The 27,179-nt window shown below is 47.9% G+C and overlaps 1 protein-coding gene and 1 long non-coding RNA gene across 3 annotated transcripts in view; one reads left to right on the top strand and one right to left on the bottom strand.

Moving 5' to 3' along the window:
* Positions 1 to 19,585, top strand: part of XYLT1 (xylosyltransferase 1) — a 311,804-nt gene extending 292,219 nt beyond the window's left edge. The window contains exons 10-12 of the mRNA XM_042972051.1: positions 899 to 1,094; positions 6,916 to 7,249; positions 13,458 to 19,585. Of these exons, the coding sequence (XP_042827985.1) occupies positions 899 to 1,094; positions 6,916 to 7,249; positions 13,458 to 13,780 (853 nt within the window). The 3' untranslated portion in view covers positions 13,781 to 19,585. The remainder of the gene's footprint in view (positions 1 to 898; positions 1,095 to 6,915; positions 7,250 to 13,457) is intronic.
* The window catches only part of LOC122234689, a 115,464-nt gene continuing 103,775 nt past the window's right edge, over positions 15,491 to 27,179 (bottom strand). Inside the window, exons 7-9 of one of the 2 annotated variants that reach the window (XR_006212598.1) lie at positions 19,605 to 19,671; positions 16,982 to 17,061; positions 15,491 to 15,557 (exon numbers count right to left, since the gene is read on the bottom strand). This is a non-coding gene — a long non-coding RNA (uncharacterized LOC122234689). Of the gene's footprint in view, positions 15,558 to 16,980; positions 17,062 to 19,604; positions 19,672 to 27,179 lie in introns of those variants that run through there. The other variant, XR_006212597.1, reaches the window with a different exon arrangement.

Below are 27,179 nucleotides of genomic sequence, written 5' to 3'. Positions count from 1 at the left end.
CCCTGCACCTTTCAGCCCAGAGACCTTGAGTATCAAAGGCATGTGTATTAAGGGGCTACCTGTTTGTGTGTATATCTCTTGGATTGGCAATAGTTTTTAAGGATAATACCCAATGCTGTGGGGTGAGAAGGACAGTGGGAATGTAAATCAGTACAACCTTTCTGATAAAGTTGAACAGCAGACATAAAGAGCCTTTTGGAGATGAGAGCGAGTGATGTTCCAAAAAAGGTTTTTTATTAAAAGATGTTTAATGCAGCATTGTTTAGAATTGCAAAAAAAAACAAAAAAAAAAACACATTAAGCATCCAAAGATGGACTTGCTCTATGACCTATGGCATTACAGTGGAGTGGTGTGTGTGCACACACTCAGAAAAAATCATGTTTTCAGAGACTTTTCAAAGACATGAGATAATGCTTAGGCAATACTATGAAGCAAAAGCAGAATAAAAGCAGAAGGTGTATTATGATCCCAAATATGTAAGATATATGCAAATATATGCATAGAAAATAAGGCTGAAGGGAAAGACATCAATATGGCACCGTTGGCATACTGTTGTCACTCTCTGGTACCTAGCACCAGATGATCAATAAATAACTGTGAACTGACATCCTCCATGGGAAGAAGCATCAAAAGTAATAATGTTTATTTTCTTTATTGTGCTTTTGTTCAGTCAGCATGTTTTACATTTATAAACAGCCAAGAAATCATTTATAGTTATTGGGACCCAAGATACACAGGGAGCAGCTTTCAGGAGGGTGCAAAGGACCATGGTCTGCACTGTGTAAAACGGGGCCTGTTTTTGGAACAGCCCCAGTATGATGGGTAACGCGCTCTGTTGTGAGCCCACACACCTCTGGCCCTACCACATGAGCCCACGTAAGACTGCATCTGTTACAGGTACTACCCGATGGGCCACCCAGCATCTGTCCACCTCTACTTCCTTGCGGACCGCTTCCAGGGCTTTCTGATCAAGCATCACGCTACCAATCTGGCTGTGAGCAAACTTGAGACCCTGGAGACATGGGTGATGCCAAAGAAAGTCTTCAAGATTGCAAGTCCCCCCAGTGACTTCGGGAGGCTCCAATTTTCTGAGGTAGGAGTCCTGTCATGCTTCTTCGTCTTTTGCGGCCCCCCTGCCGGCCTCTGTTTCCCAGTCTGACATTTGAGGATGGAGATGGAAGAGAAGGGGAGTTGGAGAGCCTGGACGATAGCTAACCCCATACCTGCAGATCTTCCAGTGCACGGGAACCGGCATCTTAAACGGGAGGAGGGAGAGAGACAGAGTGTGTGGCCGCTCTCAGTGGTCCAAACTGACCTGAACCCTTGGTCTGTTTTTTTTACCAGTAGAATCCTCTTAATTTTTTATCCTACCCAGTGACTCCTCCTAAACCTGTATTAGCAATAGACGGAACAAACCAGTATCGTAATGAAGTGATGGCATTAGTCTCCTTTTACAGACTGGAAAACTGAGGCCTCTGGAGGCCTCTGGAGGCCTCAAGAACTTTCTGGATCTTAGCTAGGAAGTGGTAGAGCTCCAAATTGAGCCCAGGTATCTCTGCCCACGCATCTCATGCTTAATGGTGTTTCTGTCTCCCCAATTCCTAGCACAGGGTTTTATTCAAATCAGTCATTGAATGAGTGGATGGATGGATGGATGGATGGATGGATGGATGGATGGATGGATGGATACATGGATGGACAGATGAATTGATAGATGCATGGATGGATGGATGGATAGATGGGTGAGTGGGTGGATGGATGGATGGGTGGGTGGATAGGTGGGCAGGTGGGCCACTGGATAGACAGACAGGTGTGTGGGTACATGAATCCATGGGATGCATTTTTAGTTTTTATTTTGTTTTTTGTTTTTGTTTTTTTGCCCAGCACCACCCTTATGACATCAGCCATACCTGCAGACCCAGTCTGGCCTCTATGTATCCAGCCTCATTTGTTACCACTCTCCTCCCCACTCACACTTCTTGTGTTGTTGTCACACATGCCAAGCTTGTTGCTGCCTCCAGCTTGGCAGATTCTCATCTTCCGGCCTAGAATACTTTCCCCCAGGTTTTCACATAGCTTTTTTTTTTTTTGTTATTCTGATCTGCTTCCCAATGGTGAACCATCAGAAAAGCCTTCCCTCCCACCTACATATGCCACAAGAGCAAATTCTCCACTTGACATGTACCTATTTTATTGTTTTCTTTTCTTAGCACTTACCATTTAAACATCATCTTGTTGGTTTCTCTGATCACTTGCTGATTATCCTCGAGAAAGCTGGGACTGTGTTCCCTGTACCCAGCATCTCTAGGTGCTGAACACGATTTCTGAATGAAGGAATATGTCGACTTGGGTGAGGGATGCCGGAGGAAAGGAAGCATGATCCAGCGTGGTGAGGGTCGCCCACACAAAACTCCAGCACCTGATTTCTGCCTTCCCCATATCAGCAAGGAGCCAGAGAAGGTGATGCATCTCTGGAGTTGAGCAGTCCCAGTGAGCTGGGCTGCTGGGTTAACTACGAAGAGTCTAGTTTTAGAATAGGGAGTATCTTGAAAAAGCTGGGAGTGGGCGGGGATAGGCAGGAAGGATCCCACCTGCTTATACTGTCCCTGCCGGTCCGTCACCAGCCGCCTGTGGCCTACCTGGCCGAGCTGTGCCCTACTGCATGGGGTTTCTTGTTAAGCCACCATTCTCAATTAAGGATCCAAATGGATTGGCTGGATTCAAGCTGCCATGGAAGTCGACTCCATAAATTACCAGCATCAGGGGGCCATTAGACACTGCCCCAGTTGGATCCTGCGCTGGGGGCCCCGGGCGGCCAACTGAAGACATTAACGTCCCATTAACGAGACAGATGCCTGGTGGCTGGGCTCTCCCTGTTTATTAGCCTGCCAGTGGGTAACTGGGCACTTCTGGCGGTGACAAATGAGGTTGGCCACTCAATGGCTAGTGATTTGTGAGGCTTCCTACCATAGGGCTGGTAACTTTGATGTGAGAACCACCAAGACCTCTGGCAGAGCAACAGCGTGTGATGCAGGGGGCCCTGGATTTTGTATTTTGAATTTTTTTCTGAATTCCTAATAATTTATAAGGCAAACAGTATAAAATTGGTAAAAAGAAAGGAGAGAACTGTAGGGAATGCCCCCCCGCCTTGTGGCAGCACAGCCCCAGGACTCTGCGCAGGGCCTGGCTCAGAGCAGGTGGCCATTGTTGGGCCATCAGAGGGACTTCGCCATCCCATGGGAGTGCCATGCTGGTGGCTGGCAGAAAAGATGCTCATTGCTTTACAGACAGTCACCAAGTGGCTACAGTGTACTAGGTGCAGAGAGACCACGGTGACCTAGACAGGCTCTTGTCATGGAATTATAGTCAGGTGGTAAGGCAGCCTGTGAGTGAGCAAATAAATGAAGAAAAACATTTCAGCTAAAGAACATAAAACTTCATTCCTGTCCTTGCTGAGGACTGAAGAGGCTGATGGGGACTACTTCCAATGGGATGGTTCATTCAGGAAAGCTTTTCTAAGGAGATTACTGCAGAGCAGCATCCTGTAAAAAAGAACCATCCACTGGAAGACCTATAGCATTCCAAACAGAGAGAAGAGCATGTGCAAAGGCCCTGGGCCTCCAGGAAGGAGCTTGGCACACTCAAGGAGCAGCAAGGCCAGTGTGGCCAGAGCACCGTGAGAGGGAGAGTGGTAGAAGGGAGGTCTCGGAGGGAATGGGACAGATCATGAGGGGGTGCTTGAAGGCCGTGGAAGGAAAGCTCAGATTGTATTTGAAATGCAGTGAGAAGCTCTTAGTGGGTTTGAACTTGGGGAGCCATATGTTGAACTTGAACAGGCACTTAAATTTGAGTAGTAATCACTGTGTAGTAAGCGTTTATGGGCTTGCACGGTGAGTCTGTGAAAAGATCTTGAAGCCCCAGAGGTTGTGACAGCAATGGGGTTCCATCTCAGGCAGCCCTGCTCGTGCTTGGGGGAGGCAGCCAGGCTTCTGCCCCCTCTTCTAGGATTGGAAATGAGATCCACTTCTCCACTGACAGCTGCTGTACAGATCTTCTATCTGGACTATCTTGGTTTTAGAGCTCAGACTTAAGAGAATTGGTCATCCCCCTTTCTTTGGGGAATCTAAGGACACTGGTCTGGAGCGTCCCCACACTGCCCTAAATGGCCACAAAGCCCTTCCTTAAGTAGGACCCCAGTAAGTTTGTGAGCAGTCCTCCATTTGTTAGTGTCTGTGGGAAAGCCAGCGTGTGGAGGGCCTGGTGCATAGGGATGTCCGTGTGCTTGGCCCCTAATTATTCATGGATAGAGGATGGATGGATGGATGGATGGAGAAAGTCAGACGAGCACCACCATGTGCTCAGTACTGCTTTAGGCACCAGTGATACATCGGTGAACAGGCCAGACACAGCCACTCTCCTCATGGAGTTGGCAGTCCAGAGCTCAGGAAAGAGACACATAAATTAAAAGGTGTAAAACTGTGCAAAAAAAAAAAACAAACCCAAAACTGAGAGGGGCAAACACCTAGAGAAGCACCCACCTCGGGGCGCCTGGGTGGCTCAGTCGGTTAAGCATCCGACTTCCCCTCAGGTCAAGGTCTCATGGCTCCTGAGTTCAAGCGCTGCATTGAGCTCTCTCCTGTCAGCACAGAGCCCACTTCAGATCCTCTGTCCCCTCTCTCTGTGTCCTCCCCCTTCCTCTGTTCACGCTCTTTCTCTCTCAAAAATAAACACTTTTTTTAAAAAAGAGACTAGAGAAGCACCAGGGTGGTGCCTGTAACTGGGAAGGCTTCTTAGTAAAGCTGATGCATTGGCTGAGCTCTCTGTGGGGAGTGCGGTCTGGGCAGGAGGATGGTGGGGAAAGGAAGGAAGACTGTTCCAGCCAGAGGGCCAGAAAGAAAGAAAAGGTCAGAGACGAGAGAGAGCCCTCCTCACAGAGGCGCCAAGACATCCAGGTGTCCTGGAGCAGGGGTGAATGGGAGGGAGGCTGGGGGGCGGAGATGAAGCGAGACAGAAAGGGACGAGACCACGCAGGATGGGGATGAGAGACTGGACTTGAGACCAGCAAGGGTTGGATGTAGGGGATGTAACAGGACTGCATTTCTTGAGAAAACTCTCCGAGACATGGAGGCTATCTGGAATCCTGCGCGCTCATTCATTCATTTCTTCAGTTAATGGTAGCTGTTCGCTTCCTGCTGTGTTCCAGCCACTGTGCTAGCACCAGGGTCCTCAGGGGGAGCTGATCCACACGGTGGCAGCGGATGCCGCATTATCATCGATCTGGGAGGGCCGGCCACCCCTGCCGAAGTGCCACAGCCATCCCTACCTCCGCTGCCCTTAGGACAGCTCCTCGGTCCCAGTCCGTAGGCTCTTGTGTAAACATGGAAACCTGGAACAAGCTGTGGGAGCGTGCATCCCTGGCAGACAGTAGGCGTCTGGCACGTCTGTGTGAGTGAACTTTTGAATGAGCAAGTGAATGAATGATCAGCAACACAAGAGTGGACCAGAACACAGCCTCTGGGGTTGGACTTCCCGGGTCCCCTTGTTGGCTCTGCCCCTCACTGACCACAACAAGTGACCTCAGTGCCCTGAGCCTCGGTTTTCTCATCTGTAAAACGAGGATAATGATGGTGTCTCCCCTTCACAGAGCAGAGAGGGTCAAACAAGTGGGTGCACTGGAGCGCTCAGTGTTAAGCCAGTCCCATGGTAAGCTCTTGGGAAGCATGAGCCACGGAGCTCTGGGTCTAAGAGAAAGACCAGAGGCAGCAACCAGTGGCAAGAACAAGAAAGTAAGCCAGCGCCTGTACATGAGGCATCTTCTCGGGGTGTTGGTGCACCTTCTCGTGCACCTGTACCCCAACCCGCATGCACACCTTGGAGATGCTGGTCATGGAAAGACCACAGAAACAGGCAAGCCTTAGAGTGTGCTCATTATCTGCTGACAACATTGCCCACATGCTGTATCTTCAAAAACATGAAATTAAATCTCCTGGGGGAGCAGAAGACCCCTCGTTTAAATTGGTTTGAAATAGTAACAGCTCAGTATCAGGGATCTGTGTAGTCCATTCACTTCTTTGCGATGTCACTCACTCAGTGATGTGACAGATACTAACCAGACACAGACACCTGCTGTGCACCAGGCATGGTGCTAGGCACCAGGAAAGCACAGTGAAGCAAGCCACAGGGGCACTGAGCAGCAGCGAGAGGACATTTCAGAGGCTCTTCCTGGCCACTCTGGCTGAAGAACAAACTGCAGGTGACTCTAGTGTTAGGAGGGAAGCCAAGAGCAGGCCCCTAGCCAGTCAGAGCCACACAGACACCAGCTCACTGGCAGGAAGGGTGGGTGTCACAGCCACCTCCCACCCCTAAGGTCTAGCTCTGAGTGCGTTAGAGAGGCCACAGCGGTCTCTTCCCAGGAGAGCCATGTGAACTGCCAGCAATAAGTGAGGCTGAGGGACCCTCCTTTTTCCCAGCTTGTGATAGAGCAGCTCAGAAACCTGAGCTCCGTTCATGTTCAGAATGTCATACTAGATGGAGGTGCCTGATCTAGAAGACGGAGAACCAAAGTGGAAACCGCCCGCACCTGCTGAGCAGTGGAGGTATGTGTCTTCGGGATGGCCTGCCAGCAGGCATTGATTGATTCAGTGCATGTTGTGTGTTTTCTTTCCAAGTGTCAAATGCTGTATGAGGCCCAGGAGGCCTAGTGGTTTAATGAACAGACCACAGACTGGGTCCAAATCTCAAATCTTCTGCTTACTACCACTTTTGCAGTCTTGAGCAGGTGACCTCCTGAGAGCTTCCATTTCCTCATCTGTAAAATGGGTGTATGTAGCCCAACAAGCAGGATCGTAGGCCTCTCTGGGACCCTGTATCCTAAATCCGGCTCAGTGATTCCAAGACTCGTTCTCTTCTTTCAGGTCGGCACCGACTGGGATGCCAAGGAGCGGCTCTTCCGCAACTTTGGGGGGCTCCTGGGGCCCATGGATGAGCCAGTAGGCATGCAGAAATGGGGGAAGGGCCCCAATGTCACCGTGACTGTCATCTGGGTGGATCCCGTCAACATCATCGCAGCCACCTATGACATCCTGATTGAATCCACTGCCGAATTCACTCACTACAAGCCCCCTTTGAACTTGCCCCTGAGGCCTGGGGTCTGGACAGTGAAAATTCTTCATCACTGGGTGCCAGTTGCAGAGACCAAATTCCTCGTTGCACCTCTGACCTTCTCAAATAGGCAGCCCATCAAACCAGGTGAGTACTCCTAGTGTCTCTGGGGGTGGAAATAATCCATCCTGGGCGTCTCCCGGGTCTTCTCCCTCAGGCATTGTAGGTGGGGGGCATGTGGGCTGCCTCAGAGAATAGTGCTCTCTGCTCGGCATTTTTCCCTGCTTGTTTGCAAAGAGAGCCTTCTAATTTTCTACCTGCACACTGAGATGATGTCATCTGTGTATTAGGTACCTAATTATTAGATGCTCTCCCACTGGACTTCCAGAGAGCCCTGATTATATTTAAAACAAGATGGGAAATAAACCCAGGCAGATACTGAGTTTTGGCAAATCTTACTTTTTTAAAAATAGTAATTAAAATAGGAAATTCTTTCCATCAAAAATATGATAACACTAGATGAAAAGACTAGTAAGAAAATATTTGCTACACATAAAAAAAATACATTCAGAATATATAAAATCCCATAAGTCAAACTACAAGCCAGGGGCCGAATCTGGCCCACTACCTCTTTTTTAAATAAAGTTTTATTGGGACACAGCCACACCCATTTATTTACATATTGTTTATGGTTTCCTTGGGACTACAGTGGCAGCATCGAGTAATTTTGACACAGATTGCATGGCCCACAAATCCAAAACAACCGACTATCTGGCCCTTTAGAGAAAAGGATTGCTGGCCTTTGCTACAAAGGAGAAAGGAGAAAGAAAGGGAAAAAAAAAAAAAAGGACAGGGCATAAATGGCCCACACACATATGAAAAGATGCTCAGCCTCATGAATAACGAGAGCAACGCAAATTAAAAGCAAAAAGAGATCCCATTTCATGCCACTATGTTGTGAAATGTTCGAAGGTTAGACAATATCATATGATGGAGGGTTGGAGAATAATGGCTTCCCATGTAGTGCTGGTGTGGGGCAGGGGGTGGGGCAAAGTGATAAAACGGGTTTAGAAAATGGCATAGCATCTCCTACCAAAGCTGAACACACACCTCCTACTGCCCAGAAATCCCAGCCTAAGGTGTATGCCCTACAGACGTGTACAGAAGTAGAGCAGAATTGTTCATAATGGCACCAAACCGGAAGCAGTCCAGATGCCCACATTCAGATGCATGAACACCGCGGGGTCTGTTCAGACAGCGGAGCTCCGTGCCATGCATTGATCTGGATGAGTCTCTACAACATAATGTTGAGAGGAAAATATCACAGAAGAGTCATAATTAGAGCGCATACATTTAAAGTTCAAAAGCAAGCCAAGCCACCACTACGTTATTTCAGGATTCTCTGTCCATAAAAAGCTGTGAGGAAACGAGTTGTTAATAGGAAATCAGGACAGTGGTTCCTGCTGAGCACAGAGAGGGATGTCAGACTCTTAACGTGCCGCCTTCTTTTTCTTTTCTTACCCAGAGAGTTTACTTTTATTTTTCTGTCCTTTCCTCCTCCCCCTTTGATCACTGGGAACATCTTCCTCCCTGCTCAGTCCTACCTCCCAGAGTAACCACTGCCAACACTTTGGTGTTCATCCTTCTAGAGGTTTCTCAAGGCTTCTAAAGCATCAACACACAAAATAAGTCACACACACATTGCTGGTGTTTGAAAATGGAGTGATACATTTTGGGGTGAAACTTCTCTTTGGACTTAACGAGTCAATATATATAAAGCTACTAGCTGCCTCGTATTCCACTGGGAGAAAGACCCACAATCTATCTTTCATCCCCTGAGTGGATATACAGTTTCTTTCGGTCGTGGTAGGGTTACAGGTAACGCTGCAAAGATTCTTGAAATTGTCTGTGCCCATGCAGATACATCTATAAAATAGATTCTTAGAAACAGGATTTCTGGATCTCTCTGTATTTGAAATTGTTGGTCTATATCTAACAGATCAGAAACCCAGAAGCCAAAAACGCACTCCAGCCTCTGGTTAGCTAAACTCTCAGTTCTGGGCTGGGTGCCATTTAGCTGGTGACACAAGGAGAGGGGGACATAGACATGGGGAGGGGTTGCCTGGAATCCTAACAAGGGGGTGTTGAAGTGAACTTGTGTGGGCCTCTTCTAAGTTTCTGTGCTGAGCAAGCAGAAAGATCCAGGCCTCATATTTTCTGGAGAAGGAAATCTGATCCTCCCAGCTCCCCTGGGAAGCAGGCAAAAGAACACATCCAGAACTAGCTGGGCCAGAGCCCACCCACTGAGGGCCCTCAAGTGCCCTCCTGATTAGGTTCACATCTTTAGCATCCCTGAGAGTTCCCAAAGAAAGATGCAGAAGAGAGGGATAGAAATAGCATTGTCCTCTTTGCTCCACATACACCTGTCGGATGTAACAAAGGAGGGGTCCTGAATCTACCTCCTCACCCCAGTAAAATAGCCTGGGGCCTTTAACTGGGTCCTGATTTTTCCAGTTTTTCCTCCTTAGAGTTTCTGAGGATGGCAAGGCTCTTGGAACCCTGCCCAGGAATAGCCAGGGGTCATTGTACCCCACTGGGAGCTGCCCCCCGCCACATCAGCATTTGTGTCTATTAATGATGTTCCAGTGGCAGGGAACACGAAGGTGGGAGCAACGCAGTTTGTAAAATGATTCATCAGGAGTAATTTGCTATTGATGCGTCCCTGGTAATCTCGAGAAATCTGATGAGGTGGAATTGAGGAAAATTTAATTATAGAGGCAAGCATCACGGGCTAATGCTGTGATAGCATTTCCCCACATTAACCTCGTTTTTCATCAGGGTTTTCTGCATCACCCATAATACGGGGTTCCCAGCGTTCAGATGTCTGTTAGCTGCTCTTTTCACTTTGCATGCCCTGCCTTTTGTCAGTTCAGAGATCTCCCCACCACCAGCTCTGCAGATGTGGAGGCACGGAGAGGCTCTGGTGGACAGATCAGGACCTGCTGGAGAGAGAAGAGGTTTTGTTCTTGGGCAGATGGTTCAGGAGCTACCCGCCCTGTCTGCCAGATTTATAAACACGTTGGGTCCTACCTAAGTCAGCTAAGTCACAGCAAGCCGGGATATATGTTAATGCAGGCTCCTGCCCCTTCTTGTACCTGTTACCCTTGGAGCCCAGCCCCTCTGCTTCTGGGAAGGGGAGGGACGGAGAGGGGATGGAGGGAAGGGAGGGAGGGAGGGATGGATTTTCTTGTCTGCAGTCAAGGCATGTTGTGAATGCCACTAGTTGCAGGTGTATGGGATTTCTTCCCCCTTCGTGAACCTCACTCATGGACCACATATTAGAAAACAGTCTGTGGATTATCTGAGCTCTCCTGGTTGCCAGTGAGGGTGACAGCCACTGCCAAGCGAACAGAAAACGTTTTCTGAATGCCACACTGTCCTATAAGGACATTTCTTAGAACCCTGGCTATCTCAAGCAGGGCAAGAGCTGATTTGCTAAAACACAACTCACCAGAATCACTGGCCCGTGTGTTTTAAGAACCTGTTCTTGTATTTGGCAATAAGTAGGCAATAAGAGAGAACCTCTCCAAAACAGAAGTATCTTGGCTTCTTTCCTTCAGCCCAAACGTGCCCTTTCTGCTTCCCCCATCTTGAAACCCTGGGAAGGAGCCACACAGCCTCCTGAGTGTTCCTTTACTGTTTACAGAGCATATGAACCTTTACCTGAGCCTCTTGCCAGCCCTCGGGGTCAATCTGGTACCAGGAATGAGTATCCAGTTTACAGATGGGGAAACCAAGTCTTTGAAAGACTGGCTTCCAGATGAAAATAAAATTTCAAACTTAAAACCAGTCTTAAAACCAGCTTCCAGTTGGTTGGATGTGCCTGCAAATAGAGTGTCATGATGACGAGCTTTGGAACCAGCCAGTCCTGGATTGAACCCCTGATCTGTCTCACACGATAGCCACCTGTGTCCCCATCTGTAAAATGGGGATGACAACACCGGTCCTGTGGCTGTGTGAGTGTAGGAGGATTGTGTCCTAAAAACACCAGCCACATAAACCTTGCTAAACTTCTTCAAGCACTTAGTACAGGCCTGGCATTGCTTGTGTGCGTGTGTTTGCACCAGATTTTGTCTCGTTTAATTTTAAGTCCATTATAATTAACATGTGGTATTCTATAGTTTCAGGTGCACATGTAGTGATTCAACAAATCTATACATTACCCAGTGCTCATCTCGATAGGCAACTCCTAATCCTCACCTAGTTTACCATCCCCCACCCACTTCACCTCTGGTAACCACCAGTATGTTCTCTGTATTTGAGTCTGGTTTTTTGGTTTCTCTTTTTTCCTTCTTGTCTCTTAAATTCCACCCAGGAGGGAAATCGTAGGGTATTTATCTTTCTCTGACTTATTTCACTTAGCATTATACCCTCTAGTTCCATCCGTGTTGTTGCCAATGGCAAGATTTCATTCTTCTCTGTGACTAATATTCCACTGCATAAATACCACTGTACATAAGTTACCTGCTTTATCTTTATGGATAAAGCAGTACTTGGGCTGCTTGCATAATGTGGCTATTGTAAATAATGCTGCAATAAACATAGGGGTGCATGTGTGTTTTCAAGTCAGTGCTTTCATATTCTCTGGGTAAATATCTAGAGTGTGAGTGCTGGATTGGAGGACAGTTCTATTTTTAACTTTTTGAGGAACCTCCATACTGTTTGTGACAGTGGCTGCACTAGCTTGCGCCCCCACCATGAGGCTTCTTTTTCCTCCACGTCCCCAGCAACACGTGCGTGTGTTATAGTCCTCATTCTGACAGGTGTGAGGTGATACCCCATTGTGGTTTTGATTTGCATTTCTCCAAGAATGACTGATGATGAGCATCTTTTCATGTGTCCGTTGGCCCTCTGGATGTCTTCTGCCGATTTCTAGTTGGATTATTTGGGGGTTTTTTGGTGTTGAGTTGTACAAGTTCTTTCTATATTTGGGATCCTAACACTAGGTGCCTTTTTAAGCACTTAAAAAGAAGTCAACCCTTCTAACCATCACAAAAGGTACTAGGTCAAGGAAACCAGGTGCTCAGTGTTGGTATCAGAATCCACACCCCAAGCGTGTGGGCCGTGGGGATTCAGACCCAGACACCCTGACTGCCATCTTCGTGCTCACGCATGGAGCGCTGCTGTTCAGCAAAGCAGGGCTGTCCTGAGAGACAGCTGAGGTCAACCGACGTGGGTTCAAACCCCCGCTCCGCCTCTCGTTACCTCCGTGATTTGCAGAAAGGCACTTAATGAGGCTTTGTGCTCACTGTTGCCTCTGCCCTGAACGCTCTTTCCTGCCATCTACCTGCGGCTGCTGCTTTCTCATTAACCAGCACTCAGCTCAGCTGTCACCTCACAGAGGCCTGCCTCGCCCCTCTCATCCCAAAGAAACACGCTTGTCACTCTCTAACCCCGGGGCTGCAAGCTTTTACTGCAAAGGGCTACACAGTAAATATTTTCAGCTTGTGGGCCACGTATGGTCTTGATCTGTACTCACCTGTGCTGTGGTAGCACAGAAGCAGCCGCAGACAAGATGTACGCACAGGCATAGCTGTGTTCCCCTGAAACTTTATTTACAACAATACGCGGTGGGCCAGATTTGGTCCAAGGGCTGTAGCTCGCCAACCCCTTGCTCTACCGTCACACCCAGTTTAGTCCCGTTTTGCGTATTGCCGATTGAAATGACCTTGCTTATTTATTGCCATCAGTGTTCCTCCCCTGGGTCGTAATCTTCTTGACCACCTGGTTCACTCCACCACTGGGAGTGGAGCTTGGCACTTAAGAAAAAAGATTTAATGTTGAAGAGAGAGAGTATGTGTGCAAGCCAGGGAGGAGCAGAGAGAGGAGGAGAGAGTTCCAGGCAGGCTATGCCCTGTCATCACAGAGCCCGATGTGGGACTCGATCTCACAAACCTGGAGATCAGGAGTGGAGCTGAAACCAAGAGTAGGGTGCTCGACTGGCAGAGCCATCCAGCCAGCACTGAATACATCTTTATCACATGAATGAATGAAGGAGTGAATGCCTTGCACATAGGAGGTGCTTTAAATGCTCCACATGAATGTGTGGGCTAGTAACTGACGCTGCTCTGGGAACATGTGCTGACTGGAGGGACGAGGGGACAGTGCCCTGCACCAAGCAGGCCCCTGGCTGGGGAAGGAACGTCCCTGTGGTCGGATTCCTCGTCTGTGCGGTGGGCGCCACTGACCAACTTCCCGTGACTGACGTGGTGACAGACGGTGCTCCAGGCCATGCAAGGCCCGCAGCCGGCCCCCACTCTGGTGCGTCTGACCCTCTAATCCCTTTGCGTTTCAGAGGAGGCACTGAGGCTGCACAACGGGCCCCTCCGCAGCGCCTACATGGAACAGAGCTTCCAGAGCCTGAACCCCGTCCTCAGCCTGCCCATCAGCCCTGCCCAGGTGGAGCAGGCTCGTAGGAACGCGGCCACAGCTGGCGCGGGCCTCGAGCGCTGGCTGGACTCGCTGGTAGGTGGGATGTGGGCCGCCATGGACATATGCACCACGGGCCCCACTGCCTGCCCCGTCATGCAGACCTGCAGCCAGACGGCCTGGAGCTCCTTCAGCCCCGACCCCAAGTCGGAGCTGGGGGCCGTCAAACCTGACGGCCGGCTCAGGTAGCACTGGGCACACGTGAGCCACAGCAGATCTCAAAGGGAAACAGCCAGGGGGGCCGGTGGCACCTGGACCCTGGCCTCCCACCCCCGGGAAGGGGGGGGGGGTGTCTTTTGTGAGAGGAGCTCTCATGACTACAGAATGATGGAGAAGGAAGGTGTAGAGGTCAAAGCTGTTTCTGCCGACGACCTGCATTTGGCAAGCTGGGTACTGGGGGCAAGGACTGCTTGGTCCCCGTGCCACAGTGGTCTTAACCTCTTTTGGTTGATCCTCAAAGCCTATAGGTTCCTTGTTGTCCCTGCCAGTGACCCAGTCCCCCAGACAAGTGATTCTCAAAACTTTTATTTTGAGCAGCAGACTTTAGTTTACTAAGCGCAGTTAGAAGGGGGAAGTTCAAGGTGCAGTTGAACTCCAGGCTGCTCTGGTTGAAGCCGGGGAGTGTAAGGTTCTTCTCCAAGCACAGCCCACCAGGCCGTCCCTTTATCAGCGGCACCTCCCAAGGTACCTGTCCAGAACCCACAGGCTCTGCAAAAGCCAGTTGGAAAAGCACGGCCCAGACCGTGGGCTTGATTGATCTCCAGCCCCCTGCTTGGGCTCATTTTCCTGCTCCTGGGCCGGAGAAGGAGACTGTCTGAGCCTTCCCCCAGCCTTGTCAGGTTGAGTTGTCCTCCTTAGTCACTAGATGAGCAGGAGAGCCTTTTGATGGAACATGGCCAAGGTTCCCCAAGGTGTCACTGCCACAGAGCCAGGGTTCCAGGCCAGCCTCCCTCCCGACTGCCACCGACAGGCTGATGCTTATACGCATCAAGTCTCCTAGGCATTCGTGGGCCCTGGCCAGTGGGAACTTTGGGGACCACGGCCATGAAACTCAGAGATTGTTGGGAGCCAACTCCTGAGCTGGACAGCACAGCAATACCCTCCTGTGCGTGAGCCCTTCCGCCCTGAGGTCCGGGCACTCCAGACCTCTGTGAATCATACCTGCCACCCCCATCCCTGGTGCTGTAGGAATGGACCAGACTTTCTACATCCCTGCAAAAGCATTTCAGATTTGGTTTCTAACTCCATGTCCTTCCTCCTGTGAGGTGCCGTGTGAAAGGGGGAAGCTTGTGGATGTGATTGGTTACTACCTTAACAGCAGTGTTACTCTAAGTGCTCAAGGTGCAAAAACCTGACATCTGAGCCGTGGCTCCAGGCCCCTTCCTCCTCCAGCCCCCACCCCGTCCCCACGACAGGCTTTCTTTGGCACAGGCCCACCCGTGGCTGCACCGTGCGTGTGAAGGGAGCAGAGCCCATGCCTCTTGCCCCCAAGCCCCTGTCCCACCGGGCCGGATGTCCTGCGGGCCAGGGAGGGGCTGGAAGAGGGACACTTGCAGTATTTATTATTTATATGTTTTAGTCCATGACTAATAGTAGGTGCTGCGTTTGCAGCTTGTTAGTTATGTTCTCTTACTAACTGAAGCTGCCTTTATTCATGAAAGGCCCCCCCCCTTCCCTACCCCTTCACCTCCCTCCCCACGGCCAGTGTCTGTCTATCTCCTGTCTGCTCTGTATTCTTCACATCCTGAGAGAAAGGCAGGGGTGTTTGACACTATGAGAATGTGTGCCTCAGCATCTGCTGATAGTGGGGTGCCCCTCACGATAATGAAGGCTTCCTCCTTCGCCGGCAGGGTGGGAGCCTGGGCCTCCAGTACCGAACAGGCCAATGACTCCAGTGGAGGGAGAGGACCCAGGGCAGAGCCTGGGACCTTAGCAGGTGACAGAGGGAACCTGACTCCTTGCAAGCCTGGGAAGAAGAAAGATCCAGTTTAGAAAAAGGGGGAGTAGTCGGACCGAGTTGGGAGTTAGCCCCTGTCAAGGGGCTGCAGGGGCTGTGGAGGGTCTTGCTCTGCAAGCCCAGGTCATTAGTCCATGAACTTGAGTGCAGAGGCCTCTGCCACCACCTCTTTCCACCCCAGCCCACCCAGGGAGCCTGCCTTTTCTCCCTCCTGGCAGAGTGGCTAGGAGCGTGTGTTTTCCACAGTGTCCTGTGTGGGGCTCAGCCCCATGTCCACACTTGCCCACATTGCTGGCTTTCCCCCCAGAACGAGGGGAAGGGCCAGCTTACTCTGGGCATGATCCACAGCCCCCCTCCCTGCAAGGGATTTGGGATGCCAGGCAGTCAGCCCAGGTGTTTCTTTTGGGTCAGGGAATAAAATAAGCAAAAGCCTAAGATGATTTGAGAAAAGATGTTTCCACAAGAGACACACTAATAGTTGAACTCTCTTTTAATCTAAGAGTGATTAATCACAAGCCCCTGGAAACCCAGTCATAGTTGGAAGGGCAGTGCCTGGGGCACTGAGTCACTGACCAGGTCTGAAGTCACTCATGCCAGAGGCTGGGGCATGCAGTGCGATTTCCCAACCAGCCTGCCCAAGTCTCGCCAAATGGTCTCCAGGGAGGACAGAAAGCATGGCCTAGACCCCGTGGGTCACAAGGGTGCCCTTTCCTCCCTTTGGAAAGAGACCTTTCTGGTCAGATCAAGGCATCATTTGGACTTCATTTCCCCATGGCAGTTTAACTTTTAAAAGGCCAGCACATTCAGAGAGAACCAGCAAGACCCCAGATGTCGGGGGGCATGGGGGCAGGTGGATGCACTGCCTTCATTGTTCCCTGGCTGGTGCATGGACACCGGCTGGAACCTTGATCTCTTTGCCAGGAAGGGGCAGAGTACGGACGTGTAGGGCTTTAGCCTGTCCCTTGACACAGCCCAGTCTATCAGGGACTCAGGACACAAGCTCCCCTACAGCATCCAAGGGGGGATGGAGTAGGAGGGTGTACTGGCAACGGTTGCTGGCAGACACCTGCCGGGTCAGAGCCATGCTGTGTGGCAGGGGTCCCAGACCCTTCCATCGTGGGGTAAGACAGCATGGTGGCTGCTGCCTGGTTTTGCACGTGAGTATGCAGGCACAGTGCAGTCTTCCCTTGGGGCCAGGGAGGACAGGAAATGGTCCTGGAAATCTGATTTTAAGTGTCGGCAAGGCTTTTTCTTTGTTTTGTTGGAGAGAGTGGGCAAAGGGAAATTCCACAGTTCATCCTGGGCACTGCCGGCCCACCTGCTGGCTGGAGAGGTGGTTTACCATGAGGTAGGCAGTGCCCATGTGGAGGAGGAAAAGCGCCACCCTTGGTGAAATCTCACCAAGCACTCTGAAGAAACCATAAACCTCTTACCAGTCATTCCAACCAGGAGAGACCGTCCTGCAGAGAAGGGTCCCAGGAGGAATGGCTTGTTCAGCTGTCCTAAGATGGTGCTTAAAAAAAAAAAAGAATTTGGAGACCTCAGTCGCTGCCCCTTCAACCTAAAGAGGCCCACACTTTCCAGAATTCCTGCCCACCCAGGCAGAGGTGATGGATGACAGGTTGGCTGGGGGGCCCGGGAGGTTGTGTCGCAGCCCAGCTCTCTCCAAGTCCTACATTTGAGCAGCTGTCCTTGCGCACGTTTCGGAAGCCCTGCTTGCTCGCAGGATGCCCTCTTTGCCTCAGTTACCTTACTTTGCCCATGGGTCTACCACAGGCGCTACCTCATTGTGTCTGCTGAGAAGTTTACCTGGGGGAGAAACAATTAGGTGTCCCAAATCTGCTCGAGCTGAATGTACAATCTATGCAAATTCTCTCCCTCTGTTTCCTTCTCTGTCTCTCAAAAGTATTTTTTTTTTACGTTGCAAATCAGATACTTTATAGACCCTAGACTGAGGGCTTTCATGCGCCACCTGTGTCTGCCCCTCACGTTGTCTTTGGTTCCGTCCTCCCCAAGCCCCACCCAGGGAGAAAGCGGCCCCCCTCCTTCGGGCTGGGAAGCCTCCCCACTGCTTCTGCCCACGGAGTCCCCAGGAAAAGCAGGTTCTGCCCCCTTGCACCTCCATCCCCCTCTCCCATCTCCTCCTTCATTTTCCTTCCCTCACCCCCAAAAGCCTTAGGTTTCTCCTTTTTGAAATGTGGCCTTAAAATTATTTTTGGAAAGCTGACTGCCCTCTGCGTCCACCTTCCACCAATATCCGAGAAGAAGGAGCATCCTGAAGCTTTCACGGCAGCCTCCTAAGTGAGAGGCTGCCCGTCTGTAGTTTGCAGATGCCATACACATGGCTTCTAAACGCCGTCTTTAAGAGAAGCACTCTTCTGTTGTTCCTGTGGGTGAAACGAAGGCTCGGGTGCTCACGTGAACGTCAGCCCGTCCTCCGCGCACACTGCCGAGGTACCCTCTTTCCCCCACCCCCACCCAGGCATGGTGACTTGGAGGTACTTCGTTCAAGGGTAAAGCAGGAGAGTTTCTCAGTTTCTCTCTTCCTCCTTCCTGCCTGGAAAGTGAGAGCATTAAATATTCCCAGCCAATGGGTCGTGTTCTCAAAGGGATCACACTTGCGCCTTCTGTTGTTCCAGGCTCTATTGGAGGCCAAAGACAACCCTAGGGTTTCATAGGAAATTTACTGGAATTGAGTGCAACCGTCCTTCGAGTCCGTTCTCAGTCTTTTTTTGTTTCTAATATGTTGTCAATAGCGTGTGTTTGGGTATTTTTTTTTTTTAGAGGCCTCACGATAAGTTATTACTGTCCCCCTCATTTTTTTCAAAGACATGTGGTGATATAGTTTTTAAAAATAACTATTTTGTTATAGATCATGATATGCATAAAACTGTACAGAAATATTTTGTAATGTATTGATTTAAAAAAAATCTGTAAATAAAGTTTAAAAAAATTCCAATGGCACACACCTGAAAGATGTAGATATTTTGCTATTTATTTAAAGGAGTATTTTAAGAGATATTGAACTATCTGAAATTGACGAGTTATCAAAATTCCAATCCTACGAATGCTTTTCCTCAAGGTAGACAGTGATTCTTGGAAATGATTGCACTACCCGCCCATTTTTGCACCTTTTCTGTCTTTTCATTTAGCAGAAAAACAACAACGAAATTGTGCCTTAGCTGTATTTTTTTGTCTAGGGGAGTTTGTTTCTGTCTGACAAAGCAAAATTTTTTGCAGAAAACAGTGGATGTATTAAATACTGTATCATACCAAAAACACTGCAGGTGTACATAGATGCTTTCTGTCATACTGTGTTTTCAGATGCAGAATTTTAAAATTAAAAAAAAAAATACTGTCTTTATGGAACAGCGGCTTATGGCTTCTCTTCAGCAATATCCCAGGTCTTCGCCAAATCTGGTCCTCTCTCCCCTCCTCTGCTCTGTCCATCCTGTAGTCTGAGGGTGATACTATCAGTTATCCAAAGGGGCACCAACTGGCTGGAATTACCAAGACCACAGGCCTGAGCTGGGCCCCTCCTGGGCAATCCTGGAGGTATGGCTACACTCCCTAATCATCCTGCTCTGTCTCTTGACGAGATTAGGACAGTGCCCTCCTGTATAGGAGTCCCCTGGTTGCAGGAGATGTTGTTAAGGAGAAGCTGCCATTTAAGTGGCCAGGGGTCTTCTCTATCCAAATGGCTGATTGTATAGCAAAGCCGTTTCCCTTTCCTTGCCACACATGCTTGACCACAATTCGCAGACTTCCTGGTGCATAGGTGTGATCCCATGGGGCCAAATTCTGGCCAATGGAATGTGGGTGGAAGGGGCATATTTTGAATCCTCTACATCTGGAGCATTCATTGGTCAGTCTGCTCATTCCTGGCAACCTCACAAAGCCCCCAATTTAAAGGCAGGCAGACTTAGAGTATGTAAGGAGCTAGGCCCCTGATGGTCACATGGAAAGCCATCTGACCAGCTGTTTCTGACTGGTGATGACAATACAACACGTGATGTGTTACACCCCTAAGAACCTGTGTTACACAGGTAGCCTTACCTTAACTGCTAATTCATCCAGAATTGGCAACTGACATCATCTGGGAAAGTCCTTCAGCCCCTTCATTCTACAAGTAAAGGACAGAAACTCGAGTGAGTCAAGTGATTTGCATGAAGCTACCAAGATACGCAATACCAGTATCATGGTCAGAACCAGAACCAAGGTTGCCTATGTAGTCCCAGTGAGACCTCAAGTTGTTAGGAGGACTGGTTTTCTTGGGTTGACCTCACTACCACATCTGTATGTGGCTCTCAAAGGTCATGGACAAAGACAGAGAATGCCCAGGTGGTGCATTCACCCTTCATGATCGTTAAAGGCAGAGCATGCCACTAAGACCCAGATGGGACTACACAGCTGGAATAAAACAGTCTAGAGACCGTGACCTTAGGGTGGAAGTAGGGGGTATGGTGATGGCATGCACTGACCTCCACACTAAAAGATGCCCCATTCAGAACTTCCTGGGAAGATGGCAGAATAAGAGGAGCCTAGATAACAGACAGCTCAGTATAAATAACCCAAAAACACGGGGCACCTAGGTGACTCAGTCAACTGAACATCCAACACTTGATTTCGGCTCAGGTCCTAATCTCACGGGTTGGTGAGATGGAGCCCTGTGTTAGGCTCTGGAGGGCAGCACCAAGCCTACTTGGGATTCTCGCCGTCTCTCTGTCTGCCCCTTCCCTACTCGCACACAAGCTCTCACACTCTCTCTCCAAATAAACAAACTTAAAAAAAAAAAAAAAACAGCACAACCCAAACACTGGCAGAACAGACTCTCCACAGCTAATTGTAGAGAAGGGGCCATAGGAAGGCAGGAAACATGGTCGAGAGCAAACTGACCCATGGGGCTGTGTGCAGGAGGCAGGGACACCACAGGCACAGAGAGAGGAGCAGACGTCAGACCTAAGACATGGGGGCCTGCACTGGGAAGATGAATCCCCCTAACATTTGACTTTGAAAACCACAGAGGCCTAACTTCTAGAGGTCTTACGATCAGTCAGGCTTAACATCCTTAACTTTCACAATCAGGTTCAGCTCTGGGAGAGCCAGGAGGGTGATAGGAACCTGAGCCTCCACCCTTAAAGAGACGGAACAACAAACAGCCCATGGAGATATGTCAATAGAAGCAGCAGTTTGAAAAAATGCTTGGGGTATACAAAAAGAGTTATTTACGAAGAGCTTGTCCCAGAGGGACAGAGAACACTGCAAGACTCCTCCAGGAACAGAGGCACCATTTCCCACCCCCGCCCCCCAGCATAAACACACGGCCACCCGTGGGAACCAGCACAGTGCCAACATCCACCACCTAACTTGACTGCACCATATGCCCCACCACCCGGCGCTGTGCTTTGGTGGATCTGCCCCCTCCACACAGGCCCACTTCAATCCCTCTTGCAGAGGACCAGCTGCTCACAAACCTTGCTTACCAGCACCACCCATCCGCCCCTCACACCCCTGCACATGGTGGGTCTGCCCCCCGCCATATGCTCTTGGCAGCAGCCCATCCAAACTGGGGCCACAAGCCCGGCAGTATGCAAGCAGCCCCAACAGGGGCCGCCACCACCACTCCAAGGTGACTCCTCCCCCAGGCAGAGGGACAGATGACCACATAAACCAGTCCAACTAACCCAGACAGTGGGCAGGAGGAAGAAATCTTATCTATAGTCCCATCCACCAACCGAAGCTTCTCAGGTGCTACTTCGTCTCTGGCAAATGCCTGGTCTGACTCAACTCAAGCCCAAGGCAGCCCCAGACAGGCCCACTGCCACCACAGGGACCAAACCCTGCCCACAACAGGCAAAAAGCCACTGCAGCTGACTGGACTGAAGGCAAATAAATGTGGCTTAGCCACAACTACAGGGCACTTGCAACACATGCAGGAGACACCCCTGAAACACCAGGTTCTGATGAACAGGGGACACTGGACTCACTGCAGCACATGACAGGACCTCTTCTTCTTAAGGCCATCACTTTCAAGAGCAAGGGCCATAGCTGACTTTGCTAACACAGAGAGAAAGACACAGAAAGTTAGGCAAAATGAAGAGAAAGAAGATTATGTCCCAAATGAAAGAACAAAATCACAGCAAGAGAGCTAAACGAAACAGAGGTAAGTAATCTGCCTGATAAAGAATTTAAAGTAGTGGTCATAAAGATACTCACTGGAGGAGCCCCTGGGTGGCTCAGTAGGTTAAGCATCCGACTTCGGCTCAGGTCATGATCTCGCGGTCTGTGAGTTCGAACCCTGCGTCAGGCTCTGTGCTGTCAGCTCAGAGCCTGGAGCCTGTTTCGGATTCTTGTCTCCCTCTCTCTCTGACCCTCCCCCGTTCATGCTGTCTCTCCCTGTCTCAAAAATAAATAAACAGTAAAAAAAAAAATTTTTTTTAAAGAAAGAAAAAAAAAAGATACTCACTGGACTAGAGAAAAGAGTGGGGGACCTCAGTGAGACCCTTAACAAGATAAAAAAAAAAATAACCAATCAGAGATGAAGAACACAGTAAGTGAAATTAAAAATATACTTGATGCTTGATGGGAGACTTCTCAGGGAAGATGAAAAGAGTAAGAGAACCCTAAACTCAACTCATCCCATGGGTACAACTAGGTAACACTCACATAGGAGCCAATACCCAGAAAAGGACCCAAAGACTTGCTGAACAAACTCCACAACTAATGTGAAGAGGCCACATCAAAGGGGAAGGGTGAAGACTCAGCAGGACCCTAAGCCCCAAGGATCTGACTACCAGAGGGAGCCATAGGAGCAGACACAGGTGAGAAACAGTCTATCACAACAGGGAGCGAGCAAAGGAAAGAGAAATCCCCTAACATTTGGCTTTAAATCACAGGGGCCGATTTTTTTTTTAATTCTTACAACCAGCTGGACATAAAGCTTCCAGGCAAACCTAAAAAAACAGCAAAAACCAGCTGGCTCTGCTCTGAGAGAGCCCAGAGGGCAACAGGCACCTTAGTCCCCACCCTTAGAGAGAGAGCACAACAAATAGCCTGCTATCTCTGCAGTGAAGCAGCAACATGAAAGGCACGTGGGGCTTACAGGAGGGATAGTTGGTTAACTAATCACAGAGTTCCCTGAGGGACTTCTCCAGGAACAGAGAAGCTGGCAGGCACTATTTACCTCCCCTGCTTCTCATCCTAAACACACAACCACCTTCAGGAACCAGTGAGACACCTGGTCTCCAGGGTGGCTGCACATCCCCCTGTAGAGGAGGGCAAGCACCACCTATTTAAAAATGCACTTCCACCCACAACTTTCAACAGCAAGAGATGTAGCTGACTTTGCTAACACAGAGAAGCACAGAGTCAGGCAAAATGAGGAGAAAGAGAAATCCATCACAAATCAAAGAACAGAACAAAACCACAGCAAGAGACCTAAGTGAACAAGATCAAAGTAACATGCCTGATAGGGAATTTAAAATAATGATCATAAAGATACTCACTGGACTTAAGAGGGGGAAATCAATGATACCCTTAGCAAAGAAAAAACATAAAAAGGAACTCCTCAGAGATGAACAACACAATAAATAAAATTAAAATTACACTTGATGGACCAATAGCAGACTGGAAGAAGCAGAGGAACGCATTAGTGAACTAGAAGAAAGTAATGCAAAGTAATCAAGCTGAATAAGAGAAAAAAGAATTATGCAAAACAAGAATAGGCTTAGGAAACACAGCAACTCCATGAAGCATAACATTCACATTGTAGGGATCCCAGAAGGAGATGAGTGAGAAAAGATGGCAGAATATTTATTTGAAGAAATAATAGCTGAAAACTCCCCAAATCTAGGAAAGGAAACAGATTCAGGTCCAAGAGTCACAGAGATTCCCCCAACAAAATCAACCAAAGGAGGTCCACACCAAGAATGAAAATGGCAAGGGGTGCCTGGGTGGCTCAGTTGATTAAAGCACCTGACTCTTTATTTGGCTCAAGTCACAATCTCATGGTTTTTGAGTTTGGGCCCCATTTCAGGCTCTGCACTGTCATTGCATATTCTTGAGATTCTTGGTCTCCCTCTCTCTCTGCCCTCATCTACTTGCATGCTCGTGTGCACTCTCTCTCTCAAAAATAAACTTTAAGAACAAAAAAAGAAAAAGGCTCAAAAAATTGTGATACAGAAACATTTTAAAAGCAGCAAGAGAAAAGAAACAGTTACATACAAGGGAAACTCCATAAGGCTATCAGCAGATTTTTCAGCATAAACCTTTCAGGCCACAAGAGTGACATGATAAATAAAAGTGCTAAAAGGGAAAAATCTACAGCCAAGAATACTCTATCAAGCAAGGCTGTCAGTCAGAATATAAGGAAAGAGAAAGTTTCTCTAACAAAAACTGAAGGAGTTCGTGACAACTAAACCAGCCATGCAAGAAATATTAATGGGGAATCTCAAATGGAAAGACTGTAAGTGACAGTATGAAAAACAGACACACAAAAGCATTAAAGGATAAGTATTTCTACAGAAAAAAAATCAGTTGAGGGATTCACAAAAGGGTGTCAAGTATTACACAATATACTTTAAACACGGGGGGAGAGGAGTAAAGAATGGGTTCAAACTTAAGTGACCATCAACTTAATACAGACTGCTGTATGCAGGTGTTACATACAAACCTAACAAACTACAAATCAAAAGCCAATAATACATACCCAAATAATAAAGAGAAAAATATTCAAGTAGATCACTAAAGAAAACCAGCAAACCATGGGAGAGTACATGAGAAGAAAGGATCAGAGAAAAACTACAGAAACCATAGAATAATTAACAAAATAGCAAGAAGTATACATCAATAATTACTTTGCATGTAAATGGATTAAACACTCCAATTGAAAGACAGTGGTTACTGATTAAGACATACGGTGTCAGAGTAGATAAACAAGACTCATCTACATGCAGCCTACAAGAGAGTCATTTCATACCTAAAGACACACTGCAGATTGACAGTGAAGGGATGTAGAAACATTTATCATGCAAATGGATGTCAAACAAAGCTGGAGTAACAATATTTATATGGGACAAAAGAGACTTTAAAATCAAGGCAGCTAGAAGAGACAAAGGAAACTATATAATCATAAAGGGGACAATCTGACAAAAAGATGTAATAATTCTAAATATTTATGTCCACAACACTGAAGCACCGAAATACATAAAACAGTTAATAAAGCAACTAATCAATAGTAACATAATAATAATAGCATATTTTAACACACCACTTATATCACTAGCTAGATCATCCAAACAAACAAACAAAACAAAAAAAAAAATCAAGGAAACAGTGGCTTTAAATAACCAATTGAACCAGATGGATTTAACAGATATATTCAGAACATTCCATTCTAAAACAGAATACAAATTCTTTTCAAGTGCACACAGAACATTCTCCAGACTAGATCACACTTAGACCACAAAACAATGCATATTTTCTGACCACAACATTATGAAACTAGAAATCAATCAAGAAAAAAAATCTGGAAAGACAACATATACACAGAGGTCAAATAACATGTTACTAAACAATCAGTGGGTCAACCAGGAAACAAAAGAAGAAATCAACAAGTATATGGAAACAAAAATAAAAACACAAAGCCTTTGTGATATAGCAAAAGCAGTTCTAACAGGGAAGTTTATAGCAATACAGGCCTAGCTCAAGAAGAAAAATCTCAAACCATATATCCTTACACCTATAGGAGCTTAAAAAAAAAAAGAACAATCAAAATACAAAACCACCAGAAGAAAGGAAATAAAGATTAGAGCAGAAATAAATAATACAGAAATTAAAAAAAAACAATAGATCAATGTAACCAGGAGCTACTTCTCTGAAAAGATCAATGTAATTGATAATGCACTAACCAGACAGATAAAAAAAGAAAAAGAAAAAAAGGAGTGAAAAAAAAGAGCAGGAGAAAGGACTCAAACAATCACAAATGAAAGAGGAGAAATAACAACCAACACAATAGAATACAAACAACTGTAAGAGAGTATTATGAAAAAGTATATGCCAACAAACTGGACAATCTAGAAAAAAATGGATAAGTTCCTAGAAACACGTAACCTACCAAAACTGAAAGAGGAAGAAATAGACTATTTGAAGAGACCGTTACCAGCAAGGAGAATGAATGAATTATCAAAAACTGCCAAGACACAAAAGTCCACAACAGGCGAATTCTATCAAACATTTTAAGAAGAGTTAATACCAGTCCTTCTCAAATAATTCCTAAAAATATAGAAGGAAAACTGCCAAATTCATACCATGAGGTGAGTATAATCCAGATACCAAATGCAGGTAACAATACCACTAAAAAAGAGAACTACAAGCCAATTTCTCTGATGAACATAGAGGCAAAAATCCTTGGGGCACTGGGTGACTCAGTCGGTTGAGTATCCAACCAAGCCTCAGGTCATGATCTTGCAGTTCATGAGTTTGAGCCCCTCATCAGGCTCACTGCCTCAGCCTGTCAGTGTAGAGCCCACTTAGGATCCTCTGTCCATCTCTCTCTGCCCCTCCCCCATTTGCACTCTGCCCAAAATAAAATTTTTTTTAAAAAAAATCCTCAACAAAATATAAGCAAACTAAATCCAACAATACATTAAAAAAATCATTTGAGGTGGGTCCAAGATGGTGGAGCAGTATGGGATTTTTTTTTCTCTCTCATCACTGAAAGGCAGCTAGATCAGCACCAAATCATCTTGCACACCTAGGAAACTGATTTGATGATTAACACAACAATCTAAACAACTTCAGTCACAGAACTCGGCAGGCACACAGCATAGAGAGGTGAAGTGGGGGAGAGAGAAGCCGCAGAGGGTAGGGAGCTATTTCTGCTTATGAAGAGAGGACAGAGACAGGGGGGAGAGTACGGGAAAAGCACCACCCGCCTGAAAGCAGCTGGAGAGAAAAAGAAAGAATGGACTGAACAAAAAAGGGAGAAAGGGACTCCAAGAGACTGAACCAAAAAAAAGGGGAGAAAGGAGAAAGAAGAGTTTTAATTCTATTAAGATGCTATAAACAGTGGAGCACAGAGTCTGAAACTCTGCAGCTCGATACCTGGTGAAGCTCTGGTAGGAAGGGTGAATCCCTAGGAGCATAGTGCAAGATCCAAAAGGTCCTCAGGCCACACAGGGAGAGGCAGTTCCCTCCTGAGAGGACATGTGGGAGAGGCTGTGTGGTCTCCACACAGAAAAATGTCCCAGGGGACCCCAGACAATAGACACATTTGCTGGTGTTGGAACAAGGACATTAAGGGTGAAGCCTAGTGGCAGACGGGTGTTCTAATTTACCATAATCCCTGAAACACTGCTGCCAAATGATCGCACCAACTTTTTCTGGGGTGAGCTGACACCTGGCCACAGTCTCTGGCCATCAGCAGCAGCAGAGTCACATGAACATACCAGGGGGTGGGTGTGTTTGGAAACACAGACCCATCTGAGATAAAATTCAGGAGGGAGGTGTTGCCTGGCAGGCCGATGGCTTGGTCATGGACATTGCAGGATGGGGGAGTGAATGGAAGCTGGAGACAAAGGAGGGGTATTTGACTGCTGGTAGACAAAGAGCACAGAGTTCTGATACTAGAGA

Source organism: Panthera tigris, chromosome E3 (assembly GCF_018350195.1).
Source record: "Panthera tigris isolate Pti1 chromosome E3, P.tigris_Pti1_mat1.1, whole genome shotgun sequence".
Taxonomy (NCBI): domain Eukaryota; kingdom Metazoa; phylum Chordata; class Mammalia; order Carnivora; family Felidae; genus Panthera; species Panthera tigris.
Note: the sequence above shows the minus strand (reverse complement) of the source record. Positions and strands in the feature narration are given on the sequence as shown.